The sequence below is a fragment of the Hyla sarda genome, chromosome 2 (genome assembly GCF_029499605.1).
Source record: "Hyla sarda isolate aHylSar1 chromosome 2, aHylSar1.hap1, whole genome shotgun sequence".
Classification (NCBI taxonomy): domain Eukaryota; kingdom Metazoa; phylum Chordata; class Amphibia; order Anura; family Hylidae; genus Hyla; species Hyla sarda.
In genome coordinates this window covers 226,555,123-226,572,330 of record NC_079190.1, presented here as the reverse complement: position 1 = coordinate 226,572,330, position 17,208 = coordinate 226,555,123, and the positions used below count along the sequence as shown (strand labels likewise).

Here is a 17,208-nt window from a genome sequence, read left to right as displayed (position 1 = left end):
TCTCTGAAGGGAGGGGATCATGCGTTACTTCAGGATGTCACATGTTGGCATTTATGTTTTCCTCAATGAACTGTAGCTCCCCAGTGCCAATAGCACTCATGCAGCTCCAGACCATGGTACTTCCACCACCATGCTTGACTGCACGCGCGCACACACACACACACACACACACACACACGCGCACACACTCACACACACACTCACACACTCACACACGACACACACACACACGACACACACACACACGACACACACACACACCTACACACACACACACCTACACACACACACACACACACTTGACACCATCTGAACCAAATAAGTTTATCTTGGTCTCATTGGACTACATGAAATGACACTGACCCCCCCCCCCCCCCCCCCCTCATAAGTCTTCTTCCCTAAAGACAACCTCTGGATGGGGCTCTGTGCACTGAACTTCTTTAGTCGACCATGGCAAGGCCTAATCTGAGTGTAACCTGTCCTGTGAAACTGCTGTATGGTCTTGCCCACACTGCAGCTCTGTTTTAGGTTCTTGGCAATCTTGTAATAGCCTAGGCCTCTTTTTATGTGGAGCAACTTTTTTTTTTTCCATTATTTTTAGAGAGTTCTTTGCCATAAGATACATGTTAAACTTCCAGTGATCCGTATTAGAGAGTTTGAGAGCGATGATACCAAATTTATGACACCTCCCCATTCACACCTAAGACTTTGTGACATGACGCCAGGCAGGGGAAATGGATAATTGGGCTCAGTTTGGACATTTCCGTTATTTCTGTTACACTTTTATGGCATTTTCTATGAATCGGCCATAAATATCTTTTACATCTAACACTGTAAGCCATTTTACAATGTGTTTGTAGCATTAACAATAGTATTTGGTAAACCAAACCAGCAAAATGTCTGTGTCGCTATCCGTTTGAAACAAAAATCAGACACATTTTGATAAATCTGGGCCATTATCTGTGTCTAACAGGAAGAATTGTATGAAACAACCAGCGAGTCAGAATCTGAAAACGAGAAGGAGTCGGGAAGTGGTGGTCTTATAGATGTGGAAGATTTGGGAAAGGCAGTGAGCAGCATGAGGAAAGCTAAAGTAAGTAACAATGTGTTTGTAGTCTGGCTGTGAATGCTTGTGACGTGTTGACTAGCTTGCTGGAGACTGGTATCTTTCATCACAGTAATCCCATCTTTTAGGATTTTTATTTTTTGTGCACTCCCCTCTGCCTTGTGGTCAGGAACCCTATCCTGTTATCACAGACGAGTTATGAATTCCGTTTTGTTCTATTCAGTCATAGGCGCACCAAAAATGGATAAAAAAATTGGTTCCAAATAGAACCTTCTAAAGATGACTTTATTTATCATTAAATGAAGTGAAATGTGATACTTGTGAAATTGTAAACGGATTGCCACTTTTGGGAATGTTTACACGGTTTGGAAATCTAGGTTAATGCACTGTGGAGGTGCTGAAATGTCATGCGCTATAACCGGTTTTGGGTTATTGCTAGATATTAGGCATCTTAAGTGTTCAGAATGCTTATCTATCTGTTTAAAATTTTAGTAGATCGTTGCACTTGTTTTCAACCACTAGATGTCGCTAGACATGAAATAACTGCCTGGAGACCTGCCTGACAGTTATAGAATTGACTGCATTGCTCACAGGCTATGATTGGCTCAATATAAAACTGCCATCTATGAAATAAATTACTTTCCATAAACATTCCATCATTTTCTGAAGTACAATTTGTTTGTTATTAGTGCGCCATAACACGTTTTATTTGAACCCATTCAGCAAAGTGGGAAAATCGTATAGTAGAATGTACACACAGTACAAAGGTATGTGTCTATATGACTTCAAAGGTCAGGCTAAGGAAAAGCTAAACTAAATTAAATTTTTTAATGTCCTGAAAAGGATGTTCGGTTGCTCATTTTTTCTGACTTGTTGACCACTGCCTGTTAGGTGAAATCTGCCTCAAACCAGAGATGACTTATAGGAAGTGGTTGAGTATTTACGGTGTAGTGAAGAAAATGGTGCCCCTGTAGCCAAAGGTGACCCGGGCAGTAATTTAGACAGTGAGGTGCGCACACACCCTTCGCATGCCCTCGTCTACAGGGACACAGTTTTCCTCTTTAAAGAGTGACCTATTTATCAGCATATACTTCTGTATAGAAACAGGCCAACCGGCATGATCAAGCAGTTTCACTGCAAAGCGATTTGTTGCACTCAGCCATCTCCACGGAGCTGATGTCTGCTCCCCTCCCTTCCCTCCAACCTGCTTTGACTGTATAGCTCTTCGTATTTACGAATAAACCCGGATTTGAAAACCTCCATGCTGTCTTGCGGTGAGTGCAACGTTACTTTTTCTATTACCTGTATACCACAGTTATCAGCATCACTGCTTCCTCTCAGTCCATACCCTCTCTTGTAGGGATGGGGGACATAGTTTCTCTCCACATCTCCCAGTTTGTCTCCGACCCACCCGCTAGCTGTTGCAAGACTGCAACCTCCAGCATGTTCTCACTATGAGGGCATGCAGGGAGTTGTAGTTGGCAGATGGTAGATGTGTGGCATGGGCCGGTGGAAGAAAGGCTGTGGAGCACTTTTCTGGTTTAAGCACCAGGCTGATGTGTGGAGAAATTGTGTCCCTCTGAGGGGAAGCAGAGATGCTGATAACTGTGTCTCGCTGTAAAGAAGAAAACTGTATGTCCCTGTAGCCGAGGGTGTGCGTGCACTGAGCCAGTTACTGCTTTAAAGTCACATTTGGCTACAGGGGCACAGTTTTTTTTCGGATCAGCGGCACTCTGTATTTTTCTCAGGTATAGTTTAGCAGACTTCTCAAGCCTTGTAACTGCTCAGCAGTGAATTTGAGTAGATGGCTGGAAATGACACAGCAAAAGGTAGGGGGGTACAATAGCACAAGCGTAGCACCCACATGCCCATGTTATTATTTAATACATTTAATGGTAAGCTATAGAATTGGAACATTTCAGGCACTCTCACACACTCTATTTACCCTGTAAGTATTCCCCCCCCCCCCCCCCCCACCTCCACTGTATATATAAAATATTAAAATGTGATTCTGGATCTATTTATACGTACAATGTAAACTAGATGACTGAACACAGCTTCATATGTGCAGAGGATACCATACAATGGGACTGATGACTTATCTCTACAACAGCAAAATCAAATCTTCTAAAATCCTGTTCTTGGTACTAAATGGTTGCTTCACGTAGCAGAATAAGAACTGTGGTTGTAGAATATAAACAATTACCTTCTGTTTTTGCATGCTTAAAAATATGTTGACAGCTACATAAAAAAAATGTTTTTAGTGAGGAAAGGTTACTTATGCTAAAAATTATCCCAAGCAGACCCTATAATTTTGCCTGATTTGTAAGTATCCTGTTACTATGGAAACACAAAATTCTGTAAACCAGATCTGAACAAAAGGGTTTAAAATAAATGAATGAATGGATACATATTTGCGGTTCCAATGCTACCAGACAGTGAGTCTTTATTGTTCTGCTACATGTCTAATAGGACTTTGCAAATGTATTAATTTGCAGAGAGACCATCCTCCAAGCCTTGTATGTATGTTATGTAGGTTTTGGGTACTTTCTCCCTGATTTTTTTAGAATACGTACTCTGCTATCTTTGTTCAGCCCATAGAGTTGAATCTAGCCGAGGTACACATGCTGAACTGCTGCTCCATTCAGATGGGATCCCTGGTCTCATGATTGGCGTCCTCCTAACAGTCAAACACATGCTCATACTTGAATGTAAGCTATACATATTTAAAGGGGTATTCCGGGCAAAAAACATTTTATCCCCTATCCAAAGGATAGGGGATAAGATGTCTGATCCGGCGCTGTTATGGGACCAGGGCCTACAGGTACACCCTTGGTCCTTAAGTACCAGGACTCAAGGGCATACCTGTATGCCCTTCGTTCTGGATTGGTTAAAGGCTCAGTTGTTAAAGTGCATTGCACTTATATGTTTGCAAAATGGGATGTAAACAGGCATAGACTGCCCCCATTGACTTTAAAGGGGTTATTCAAGCTTGGAAAAACAAAGCTAATTTGTTCCAAAAACAGCCCCATTCTTAACCTCAGGTTGTGTGTGCTATTGCAGCTTTGTTTCATGAGTGAAGCCAAATTGTAATACCACACACAACCAGAGGACAGATGTGGTGCTGCTTGTAAAAGAAATTAGCTCAGTTTTCTCATTCTTGGATAACCCTTTTAATGACCCAAATGCAGTCAACTGTTGACTGATTTAAAACATGAAAAATACACTTAGATACGTTTGGTAAAAGCACAGCATGCTATGCTTTTGAGTCCTAAAAAATACACCAATATCTTTGGGAAATGACCCAAACATATTTGCCTTAGTAAACCAGTATTGGTATTATTGTGGATTTATAGTAAAACACTTCCTAATATTTTCTCTTGGCTATCCCATAGATGTCTTTTGCTGAAATAAAAACCATGTGTGTGCTGTAATACTCCCAAGCCTCTTTCTAATATGTGTAATAACTCAGATATATAGGCAACTGGCTGCACACAAGAGGAACGGACATAATTTTTGTCACTGATACGTGGTCTAATTTAACTTGTATATCAAAAGAACCGTAAGCTTATGGCTACTGCCAGTTCCGCAGACTATATATTAGAGTTAGAACTTCAGTATTTATAGGATGTGTCTCTGGGGTAAGACAATGTTGCCATCCTAAAATGTGAAAGTGGAGAAAATGTGCAGTTACAACCTCTGGTACAAATAATGGAGTCTCCACACTGAGAGAATGTTCTTTTGTTTTTTCGGTTTGTTTTATGTTCTATCAATGACCTGTATAGACAAAAACAATGTTTTAATAGTGGAACATTCTGGCTTCATGAAACAAATCTTAAACAAATTATTGGTAATGTGTTGTATAATGGCTAATGTTGACAGATAAAGTAAAAAAGAAAACTTTTTCTGATAGTTATTTAAAACAAACTGGACAAGTTTAAAAATACAACTTCGTCTACTTTAAAGCGAAAGTGCTTAAATACCTTACCGAAATGTGGGGTTAGAAGAAAACATGGCCCAATAAGAGATGTCAGTTCTATCAATGGAAAGTATTTAAAGGCTATGTTCACACTGCAGAATTTCTGAGCAGTATTGCATGGGAATATTCTGTGCACACAGCAAAATTTCTTGTTTTCTGTGTCCGCAGAAACATTGAACCTGTTCTGGTTTTGCATATTGCCTTTAGAAATGCGTTGCCATCTATGGAGACAGAACACTTCTGAACGGTCCTAGTACTTCCGCATCTATATGTGCAGACTGTTCGCCCATATTTTTTACCGGACATTATTCACATTTTTAGCTGTGTGAACATGTCCTTCAAGATAGAATTCTAACATAGAATCTGGCAAAAGCTTTTAATGGTTCTCGGTCAGCTGTGTGTAAGATTCTTATAAAATTGAAAAAGTAGACCAAGGACCTCAGAGCATCAGGATAAAAACTTCAGTGTCACCCACAGGAACCTTCTGGTACAGGCTTGTAGTGCAGGTGACTGATTAAAATACTTGCCACTTTCTGATCTGTGGCTCTGTTCCTCCATTATCCTTCTTATTCAGTTTATGCACATACCTGGCTTGGTGCGCGTGTGGTGTTCACAAGCCTGGAAGAGCATGCTGTTGTCACAGCTGCTTCTTCCTCACTCCACCTGACTAATATTCATAAACCTCTGTCATGAAGCTGTGCACGCCCAGTAGTCATGGACCTAGGGAATGTAGCCACGCATCAGTCAGTGGTAAGTATTATTTTAATAAGTGTCATCCTCGCTACAATCCTGTACCAACAGTTTAGTGCAAGTGAGACTGATGACAGATTCTTTTAAAAGCAATATATCTTACAAATAGAAAATGCACAACAAGCAAATGTGCTAAAACAGAAGTCTGTGTCTGTGATAGTTCTATGAGAATTTGCCTGATAGAAATAGGATTTTCATGTAGGGAATCCTATGAAAATGATTACTAACTCCTACACAGAAAGTTACAATGGAATAAAATTCTGTAGATAATCCCTAATCTGCATTGGCCAAGGAGATGATTCTGGAACTTTTTCTATGGTATAATAAAACACATCGGGGGAGACTTATCAAGCGGTCTTCTATAGTAAGATTCTTTTGTTGCCTATAGCAACCAGAGCTCAGCTTTTTAATATTATAAGAGCAGTGTGAGAAATGAAAGCTGAGGTCTGGTCGGTCGCTATGGGCATCAAAGAAAGCCTTCTGCTCACCATCAAAGCTGCACGCCAATTCTCCATGCTCCTTGACCTTTCCTCTGCATTTGACACAGTGGACCACTCCCTCCTGCTACAAATTCCTCATACCTTGCCAATTGTACATTTAGAGGCTCACACGCCATTTCCTCACCTAGTACTGGGACCCATTTATACTTTTGACCTGGAACAGATCATCCAATCAAATACCACCTCTATGCTGAAGACTCTCAAATCTACCTCTCTGGTCCAGATGCCACCAGGATTCTGGGGAATCATCTAGATCTCTCCTATCATATTTCCAAAACTCAACATGGAGAAAACAAAACATTACCTTGCTCCAGTTATTGGTTCCAATCTCTCCCAAATCCATCAAGTCCACACTCTCTTGCGGTCATATTTAATGCTGCTCTGTCCTTGAAACCACACATCCAGACTCTTGCCACCTTCCTCTCACATGTCCAGACATCTGCCCCCTCTCAAAAATCTACATTGAATCTGGTCCTTTCTCAACATTGATTCCTCTAAGCTACTGGTACATACCCTCATCATTCCCCCCCCCCCCCCCCCCCTTGGACCACTTCGACCTCTGTGGCCTTCCATTAAACTCTTACCTCCCTCCAATCAATCCCCAACATCCTGACTTATCCACCTCTCCCCTTACTCCTTCTTTGCTCCTTTTCTGCCAATCCCTTTGCTGGCTACCTGTTGCCCAACAAATTCAGTTTAAACTGGAAACCACAACATAGAAGGCCATCCAGAACCTTTCCCTGCCATACACCTCTGACCTGATCTCTTGAAACAACCCCTCACGTAATCTTTGAGCCTCTCAAGATCTCTGCTTATGCCCTTGCCTGACATACAAACCTCACACAGCAATTGCCAAGATTTCTCCTTTTTTCCCCCCCATACACTAAAACCTGCTATCCTGATATACCTGGCTCTTACCCACAGTCAAGACGTTCAAAGCAACCTGAAAACCTCTATACAGGAAAGCATGCAATAACCCTGATGCCACTGTATTGCCCAGCGATCTCCTTAATTTCCTACAGAAGCTCCAGGAAAATAAAAGTAATAATCTTACCATAAGACAACTTGGTAAATCTCTACCATAAACAGTCAATACATATGCATATAGGGGGACATTTATCAAGGGATTTAGAGCTCTTTTTTTGCTTACAAAAGTTGCACAAAATCGCAATAGCACTTAAGCAATTTTTTGTGCGACTTTTGGTTGTAAGCAAAAAGCTACAAAAGAGTGTACGAAAGAAAATTCAATTTTTTACTTTGCAGTGGTCAGGGACAAAAAGTCGCAAGCCCTCAAAAACTGCTTAAATGTAAGCCAGCTCGGAGTTGGCTTACAAAATGGCTTTTGAGAGCAAATATATTGCAACTGTACAAAGGAGCCCGGGCTGGCATCGCTCTGAAGCAGCCCGGCTCTGTCTGATTCTAACCCTGCTACCCTAATATGATTCTATCCCCACTACCCTAATATAATGATGGGGATGGGTACACTGCATTACATAACACCCCCCCCCCCTTGTCTCCCTCCTGCCTGCGCCGCACATCTCCCATCTGTCTGCAAAACTACAACTCCCAGCATGCCCATACAGTGAGGGCATGCTGGGAGTTGTAGTATTGTAGCGGGCGGACAATGTGCGGCGCGGGCAGGTGGAAGACAAGGGGGGGTGTGATGTAATGCAGTGTACCCATCCCCATCATTATATTAGGGTAGTGGGGATAGAATCAGAGGAACTGATGCAGAGTGATGCCAGCCCGGGCTCCTTTAAACATACCTCGGCGCTGCAGAGTTTCTATTTCCCCTACTGTAATTTCATATTTCCCACTGGGTCCCGTGATTGGCCGGGGCCCTTTGGGAAATTTGATCTTACAGTAGGCACTAGATGTTAAAAGGAGCCGGGGCTGGCATCAGTCTTCAGCCGCCCGGGCTCCTTACCACGGCGCCGCAGGATAGGAGGAGCTTGGGCGGCTGCAGACTGATGCCATCTCGGGCTCCTTTTTAACATCTAGCGGAGCTTCACTTCAGCCGCCCAGGCTCCGTCAACTATTATCTCTGCAGCGCCTGGTAAGGAGCCCGGCCTGACATAACTCTGCAGCCGCCCGGGACTCTCATAGCCGGGCAGGGTGATGTGTAGGTTCCATCCCTGCCATCCCTCAGCACTGCGGTACACGCCAAGAGATGGCAGGGATGGCTCCTGCACATCTCCCGGCCCGGCTGCGGGAGTCCCGGGTGGCTGCAGTTATGTCAGCCCGGGCACCTTACCACAGCGCAGCGGAGTTTAGTGTAATTTCGAATTGCCCGCTGGGTCCCGTGTCACGTGACCCGGTGGGAAATATGAAATTACAGTGATTCTCTGATCACTGCAGCCAGGGAGCGGAGCGCGTTACCAATGCCTACAGAACTCTTATCAAAGCAAAGATGATAAATGTCCCCGATAGTGATTTTGGACACACTTCTTACAAAGTTATTTTTCAAGTAAAGCTCTGCTTTAGTATAGGCATAACTATTTAAAGAAGCACTCCAGGTTTGTTTTTTTTTTAGTTTTTGTCCATCTCCTAAACACTCATCATCGCTAGTTATTCCTACAGTGCCATCCGTTTTACGCCAGCACTGTGACGCTCATGTGATCACCAGTCTGTGCTGGGCCAGCTGAAATCCAGGATCAGATTTCTCCTGCTAGCTCCCAGACTCCTCCCCTCACAGCTCTATGGGATGCGGATATATAATTGTTATACATTGTGTTCTTTGCTGTACTTTTTCTTTTCTCTTCTGTAATCGCCCTCCTCCAAACTCCCTTAAAAATTTACATAATTTGTGTGTGGAAATTCCTGAATTATGAAAGTTATTCTGCACAATATATATTAAAAAAAATGTTTTATTTATTTTTGTCCCTCTATATCCCAGGAAACATGGAATAAATAGCAATTAAAAAAATCAACTCTACACTAAAATGGCACCAATAGAAACAAACAGGCCATCCCACTGCACAATAAAATGAAAAAAGAAAATAAAAACCCTTGCATAGCTCTATGGTTGGCACATCCTAGCGTGTATATAAATGTGTTCAATTTGCAGCTGGGTGCTGCTTCGTGGCTACAACACCCCAACAGCACTTCAATTTCTAGCCCCGGAACTTCACCATAGTCTTCACATAGTAATACCAGCAGTTTCTGCTACATCCACCAACTTGTTTGTAGCTACCAATACTGACACATGAGATGGATTGCAATGTGTGTTTATTGACTTATGTCATGATCTCAGACTTTCCATCAATATTCATTCATAACTATAAATGATCAGATGTGTAACGTCTGCCTTATCAGTGATTTATGGTGGTGATGCTAACAAAAGTCTATACATTAGACATACATTGACAGTACCTCAACAATGTGTGCATCATGGGGAGCAAGGTTAATAAATGGGCAGCAATGAACCAGATGTAGGCAGTGTTTTCGGGATTGACATGTATGCAGAGCACTTTGTTTTATGTGATAATGCTATATATCTGAATGGGACAAGAATAGAGAAATTTGCAGTGTGGTTTCTGGCATTAAAAATACTGGAAACCTGATATACTCTAGGTTCATTGCTATCCATTCAAACATATTTCATATAGCTGTGATAACTCCATTAAAAGCTAAAGCAATGATATCAATGTGGACAGAGCTTATTTCTCACATCTCTTCACCTTGGGTTGTATATAGAGGAATATTTCAGTTGGAGGGGGAAAAAAATCTTATTTAGATCTATAATATAATAACTTTATATGTATATTTGTCCCTTCAGCTATTGCCTGTGTATCTCGGCTGGGACAAAATGCAGGTAGTGTGAGTGGGACAAGCAGGGCTCTTTGTAAGCCCTGCTTGTCCTCGGTGCCCGGAGCCCTGCTTGTCCTCGGTGCCCGGAGCCCTGCTTGTCCTCGACAGCATTTAGTCACTAAAAATATACACTTTTTATTTTATTTTTATTTTTTATTTTTTTTAAACAAATGTGAATAGCAAAAGTGCTTTATTTACATCATATATAAGAAGTTGCAGGCTTCTGTAAAGTAATATACACTTGATCACTTGTTATATAATCCGATCTTTTACATAAGGGAATTGTATGCACTGCATCTATTAGGTGTATCCTCTTAATGGGTAAAGTTATTGAACCCCATTCTTCTACATAAATGTAGTGTTCATATCGGTTACCTGTGACCTACTCTTACTTCATCCTGGCTTCTTCAGACCCTGATGCCCTTTTCACAGTTTAAAGGGGTACTCCGGCCCTAAGACACCTTATCCCCTATCCAAAGAATAGGGGATAAGATGTCTGATCGCGGGTGTCCCGCCACTGGGCACCCCGCAATCTGTCATTCCACACCCACCTTTGTGAGCTCTCCGCAGTGCTCCCCCCCCCTTTTTTTTTTTTTTTTTTTTTACGTTAGTCTTTGATGTTTCCAAGTTGACTGATTTTGGATCATTGCTCACATTCATGCCAGATGAGATTTTCTTTGGTGACATTGCCCAAGCTGCTCTTGAAGTAACAATGAGCTTATTTTTATTTCCTCAGAGAGACCTGGATATCAGTGGAGAGGTGGGAACAGGGAAATCTGTGCAGAATTCTGACAAGCAAGCAAATGAGGAGCCAAGAGAAATGATTACACCTGCTCTTCAGGAGGCCCTGACTAAGCAAGGTATGGGAAGCATTCACGGACACCGGCACTAGGCCATTTACTAAACAGTGGTAGCTGCTCCTGTGGAGACCGCTATTCTGAGGTTACACACTTTAGGACATACTTTGGTAAAAGAAATGTTATAAAATGAAACGCCAAAAATACTTTATTTTTTATTTTATTTAAACACATTCTTATCAAAAGTACAAACAGTATATAGTAATGCCAGATTTTACAAGCACTGTAGGAGTAAAGGGTTACATGGGTACATCATATATAATGAAATACACAGCCAAATAGAATTTTAACTAGAAAAACTTACGTTTATTTCTTTTTACTAAATGTGATTAAACAATTCTATTGTTCTGTGTGGATAATGATTGTGTCTTTAGGGTAGGGTCACATGTGCCATATTTTCCTTGTATTAGATTTTGCTACCGTTTGACTTCATTGGGTAGGAAAATACCATATTTTCTGGCGTATAAGACGACCCCCATCTTTTACAGTTAAAAATATTTGTTTGGGACATACTCGCTGTATAAGTCTACGCCATGTACGGTACCTTACCAGTGATTGGCTGATTGTTGTATACATAGTCTGCTAGTATTGTCAGCTCTCCCTGCCTGCCCAGCTCTCCCTGTCTCCAAGACTATCAGAGTGGTACATGCCTCTTTCACCCGTATGACCCGCCCTTGTTTCCTTTTACCGTACCTCCTTTTCTGTGATCTTGCAAATGCGCACCAGTGCCGCCTGTCAGGTTTCGCACATGCACACCTGCGCCACCTCTCAGATCTTGCATATTTACGCCTGCGCCCCCTCAGATCTTGTACATGCGTGCTGGCGCCGCATCACTGCAGTCCTCAGGAGCGAGATCTGAGAGGAAGAGAGAGGTACGGTAATAGGAGATACATACAAGGGAGGGCCGGACGGGTGAAAGGGCACAGCGCCGCTCTCTCTCTCCAGGGGCGGATCCAGAGTCTTGTCTTGGGAGGGGCCTTATCAAAGTATTGTGCGGTGGTCAACACGGCGCCTCCCATAGACTTGCATTGAGGGGGCGTGGTGTGATGTCACAAGGGGCGTGGCTGTGACGTCACAACCCCCGAAGCCTGCACCCAGAGTCCGGAACAAAATGTTCCGAACGCTGGGCAGTGGAGTACCCCTTTTTAAGTACGCTGCATTGTTCCCCCACACTAGGTTGTCAGCATAGGCCCCCCCCCCCCACATTAGGTTGTCAACATAGCTCTCCCCCCCCCCCCCCCACACCCACATTAGGTTGGCAGCACAGATCACACACACATTAGGATTGCAGCATAGTTCCCCCCCCCCCAAATTAGGTTGGCAGAATAGTCACCCCCACATTTGGTAGGCAATAGCCCCTGCAGACATACAGCATTCAGCGATATACAGTGTGTGGCTGGAGGCTGTATGTCTGTGTACTACCCCACTTCAGTGCTCCAACCACCGCTCCTCCGGTCAGGGGTCATGCTGTGGCCTAAAGGGACCGGAGTAGTAGGTCCCAGGACTGGAGGAGCGGTGGTCGGAGCACCGAAGATGATGTGCCATTGGTAACTTACCATGCGAGTGTCCTCCTCCTAGCTGCTCGGCTCTGTTTCTATGGGCGCACGCATGGGATGTCAGTGACTTTCCTGTGTGCGCTACCTCCCGGCAGCCCCAGCATTTTTAAAGTTAACGCGTGGCCGCAGAACGGTAACCAGGACAAAAAGTTTGTCATTTGGAGCACCAAAGGGAATGGCTGCAATTACATGGAATGCTCTGTTAAAGAAGACATGTTTTCTTACTGGTCTTGTTCATCTTAGAGAGTCTCTCTCTCTCTATCCACACCCCGGGCGCCCCACTCTTTATCCATACACCTGACATCCCGGCCGACTGCAGCACCCATCCTATGAGAAGACACCTGGCATATAAGATGACCCCTGACTTTTGAGAACATATTTTCCTGGGTTAAAAAGTAGTCTTATATGCTGGAAAATACGGTATGATACAGCATGTGTGAGCACTGAGCACAGTCAGCAGTAGTTCCATTGTGAAATGACAGTAGTTTAGTGGGAGAAAATGTACTATCTGTGTGGTACTTTTTGTATTTTGTAACCATCTAACAATGAATAATTGCCAAGATGAACAAGACCAGTAAGAAAATGTCTTCTGTAACAGAGCTTTCCATGTAACTGCAGCCATTCCCCTGTTTGATGCTTCAAATGACATAACTTTTTGTCCCAGTGACTATAGACTGTAACAGACAGGTCATAATTCCAAAACGCTTTGCCTTTCAGCACTGTCATAAATAAAATGTTGAGATTTGAAACTTTTTTTTATCTTTTCATGTGTTCAGGATCTAACATGATCTCTTTCCACATTATATACCAATGCAGCTTTCCTCTTTTTGTTTTGTAAAGGAAGATAAATTGCAGTCATTGTTAAATAGTATAAAACAAGCTTTTTGGTATAGATGTTCCCACTGCTCCCCCTTCCTTTACTAAAATACTGTGTTCTAATAAATCATGGTAGATATTTAAGACCCATTTTTATGATGCATGAAATTATGTGCGTATTCTGGTTGGGATAGAGACTGAAGTTCACTTCTAATAAAGTAGTATCTCTTATGTTTGATTTACGGAGTTAAAAGAGACCATTAACAATAATGACATTTTATTGCTAACTGCTGTAAGAAGTGGAATTTGGTACTCTTTGTGTATTAAAGTTGTATTCCCTTCTTGGACATCCATGGCATTATCACAAATGTCTGATAAATCTCTCTAACTGGGCCTACAAATGCCGTCTAGCTTGGTTGCAGTCTATCTAGAGGTAGCTGGGATCAGAAAGATAACGCAAGAGGCTATTCTAAGATGTTTCCTCCTAGAAGTGAAAAGAAGAGCTATGGAAACCCCTATTAAAACAGCACAGTGTTAAAAAAAAAAATTAATAAAAATAAAAAAATTATTTTTTAAAATAAATAAAATAAAATAAATAAAATAAATTAATTAATTAATGAAAATAATTTCTAGTCCTGGGACCTCAGGAAAGAAAAACTTGCCTACCCATGTTTCCTTCACGTCGAATCCTCTGCTCTTGTCGTCTGTGACACTTTTTTCAGAGCTCGCGTCTCTGAAGTACAATGTCCCAGAACTTGAGTACTGTGACCTCAACTTTTATACATGTATCTACCTCCATATGCACCTCCTACGGAGTGCTGACAACCTATCTATGCTAGAGAGCTCAGAGAAGAACCTGTCAGCCAAGCCAATCATTGGCCAGGATGGTAAACCATTGTGGCCAGTGATCGGCTGGGTGGTCATGTCTTGCATGGGTTTCCATCTCAAAAGCATGCAGCGGAAGACCAAAAGCACTAGAGAGGCAGTTAAGTAGGTGTGTTTTTTCTACGGTCCCAGTAATCTTTGCAGATTACTCTTTTGTTGTCTTATTTTCTATACTTCTCACCCAGTGTTTTGTCCTTCTTTTTTTTTTCTTCTGTTGTCCAGTGGTTTGTCCTCTAAAACTGCCTAGAGTCTATCTAATAAAAATTATTTCTGGTAGCATAAGAGTTAATACTAGCTAAATTTGGCATACAGAAAAAGATTGTTAAATAGAAAATCCATTTAGAACTGCAAATATCTGCAAAGCACCAAATACCGGACACAAGTGTTCATTTTAAAGTACATAGTTTATCGTGGGCCTTTCTGTGAAGGTGTTGGACATAATAGTTATGTATTTTCTAGAAAATCCCATTCTAGCTGCTATTTGTCTAGTTTAGCTGATGGTAGTGATGTGCTTTATTGTGCTGCTCTTTTACCTTTTGGCTGAGGCTTCTTTGCAAGTGACAGATAAATGAATGTATATACAGACTACTTGCCCTATAAATTATGCAAATGTTTTCCTGGTTCAACAATGTGATTTGGGAGTTTACATTGTACTCCGCAGTAACTATAAAATCCAGAATACCAGCGTCCTTTGCTTTTGTTATGATCTCATTATGATCATCATTTCATTTTTCCCCTTTAGATTTAATCCTTGTCTACTACCGTAACTTTTTTTTCTCTCAGTGAAAACACCTGCTTGTATGATGTAAATGATTTTACATCAATCACTTTCAAGCAAAGCAGCTGCTCCATTATGGAAGGGAATTGTAATGCACTTAATTTTCTTATAGGACGTGTACAGTAATGTGTCCCTGTGCACTGTGTCTGCACTAGGTCTAAATGCTGCTTTTGAAATACAATATTGTAGCATTTTGTTCAAGGATGTTTGAATATAAATTGTTAAACCTGGTAATACAAGCTTAAAATTGGTAAAAAAAAAAAAAAAAAAAAAAAAGTCTACAAGTCCCATTATAGTCCATAATCTTTTCACTTGAAGAAATGGACTCCTAACTTACCGTATATACTCGAGTATAAGCCGACCCGAATAAAAGCAGAGGCCCCTAATTTCACCCCAAAAACCCAGGAAAAGTTATTGACTCGACTATAAGCCTAGGGTGGGAAATACATCCCCCCCCCCCCCCCCCCTTCATCATCACCGCCTGTCAATCCATTCATCAGTGGTCTTCAACCTGCAGACCACCAGATGTTTCAAAACTACTACAACTAGTCCGGGGCAGGCTCTGGGAAGAGGCCCCCCCCCCCCCCAGTGAAAATGTAAAGCCCGGAACGACTAACTCTCCCCACCGGACGGTCCCTGAAGCATAGATGGCCCGGACCAGCTCAACCTTCCTTCCCACCGAGGGGAGGTGAGTAGAAAACTAAAGGGGGGGGGGGGGGGGGGGGGGGGGGGTCTGGATGATGACTAAGGCCGCAGTGGTCTTCTACCTGCGGACCTCCAGAGGTTTCAAAACTACAACTCCAAGCATGCCCGGACAGCCGACAGCAGGTTTTGCAACATCCGGAGGTCCGCAGGTTGAAGACCACTGAGAAGGGATTGACAGGTGGAGAGTTCACTCGAGTATAAGCCAAGGGGGGCGTTTTCAGCACGAAAAATCGTGCTGAAAAACTCTGCTTATACTCGAGTATATACGGTACATGCAGTTATAAACAGGTAAACATAATGGATATCTTACAAGTATTATACCAAGATTAGTTCAGGACATAGGTGATTGGATTCTTTCTATGTAAGAATTGGACAGTGTGATCCAAGAAATGCTGAAATCGGGGAAGTGGGAGTTTGCAGAAGCTCAGGAAGGGTAATGTTGATCCATGCTTCCCAATGCTATATGAATCTGCGGCAGTTGTGTTATTGGTACTCCAACATTCTATCCACAGAGCATGACAAATGAACTTGTTCTATCACTTAATTTACATGGTTTGCAGACCTGTAGCTTACCCTTTAGCCTAAAGATACCACAAGACAAGGACATTGAGACACTACCAAGTTTGGCATATAAAGTGGTTCTTGGGGGCTTTAACGTTTCCAAGTGGATCGAGTACTAACTTTTAGCTTAGTTTCTAGGTTAGTACTCTAAAATGCTGTGACCTAATAATAATAATAGTAATAGTAATAGTAATAGTAATAGTAATAATAATAGTAATAATAATAGTAATAATAATAGTAATAATAGTAATAATAATAATAATAGTAATAATAGTTTTTAGAGCGGATAGATATATCCTGTTAAACCAAATGCTAGTAAAGTTATGCGATCATCTTTTTTTTTTTTTTTTTTTTGCTTTCTGAAAGTTCTCCACACTGACAAGCCGATAATCTTAGTTTTTTTTTTATGGCATTAAAGGATTTTAGCTTCATGTGGGAGTACCTGCTGGTCTCCCCTTAATTTAAAAAACTTTTAGTTTAAAGTTTTTTTTTTTTTTTTTTTTCCTCCTCTTTTCTCTAGACAGCTTTAACATTAGCAGTGTCCTTCCATTGTCTCTTGAATGGACTGTGCATATTTTACCATATTGTTTGTGTTTGTAGTACAGGTGATAAAGTATGTGACCAAAATAATACATTGCTAATCCTCTTCTGGGGTTTTATCTGATTTACTGCTGATCTGGAAGTTGGGAGTCAGACGGCTGTCATTATGTTGCTGACAATACCGCTGGAAGCTCATTGCTTTCTCATTGATCAATAATACAAGTTTGAGGCTTGTCCAAATAACTGCACCATAAAACAAAGGTCATGTCTGTTGCACAAACCTTAGGGATTTTGTTCACACACAATTTTTGTGTGTACATGCACATAACACTATTTAAAGGGGTACTCCGGTGGAAAATGTTTATTTTTTTATCAACTGGTGCCAGAAAGTTAAACAAATTTGTA

General features: G+C 41.8%; 1 protein-coding gene across 1 annotated transcript in view; it reads left to right on the top strand.

Annotated features, from left to right (window-relative positions):
• TYW1B (tRNA-yW synthesizing protein 1 homolog B) overlaps window positions 1–17,208 on the top strand; it is a 183,889-nt gene that overhangs the window by 32,866 nt on the left and 133,815 nt on the right. Inside the window, 2 exon segments of the mRNA XM_056556476.1 lie at window positions 974–1,093; window positions 10,842–10,965. Of these exon segments, the coding sequence (XP_056412451.1) occupies window positions 974–1,093; window positions 10,842–10,965 (244 nt within the window).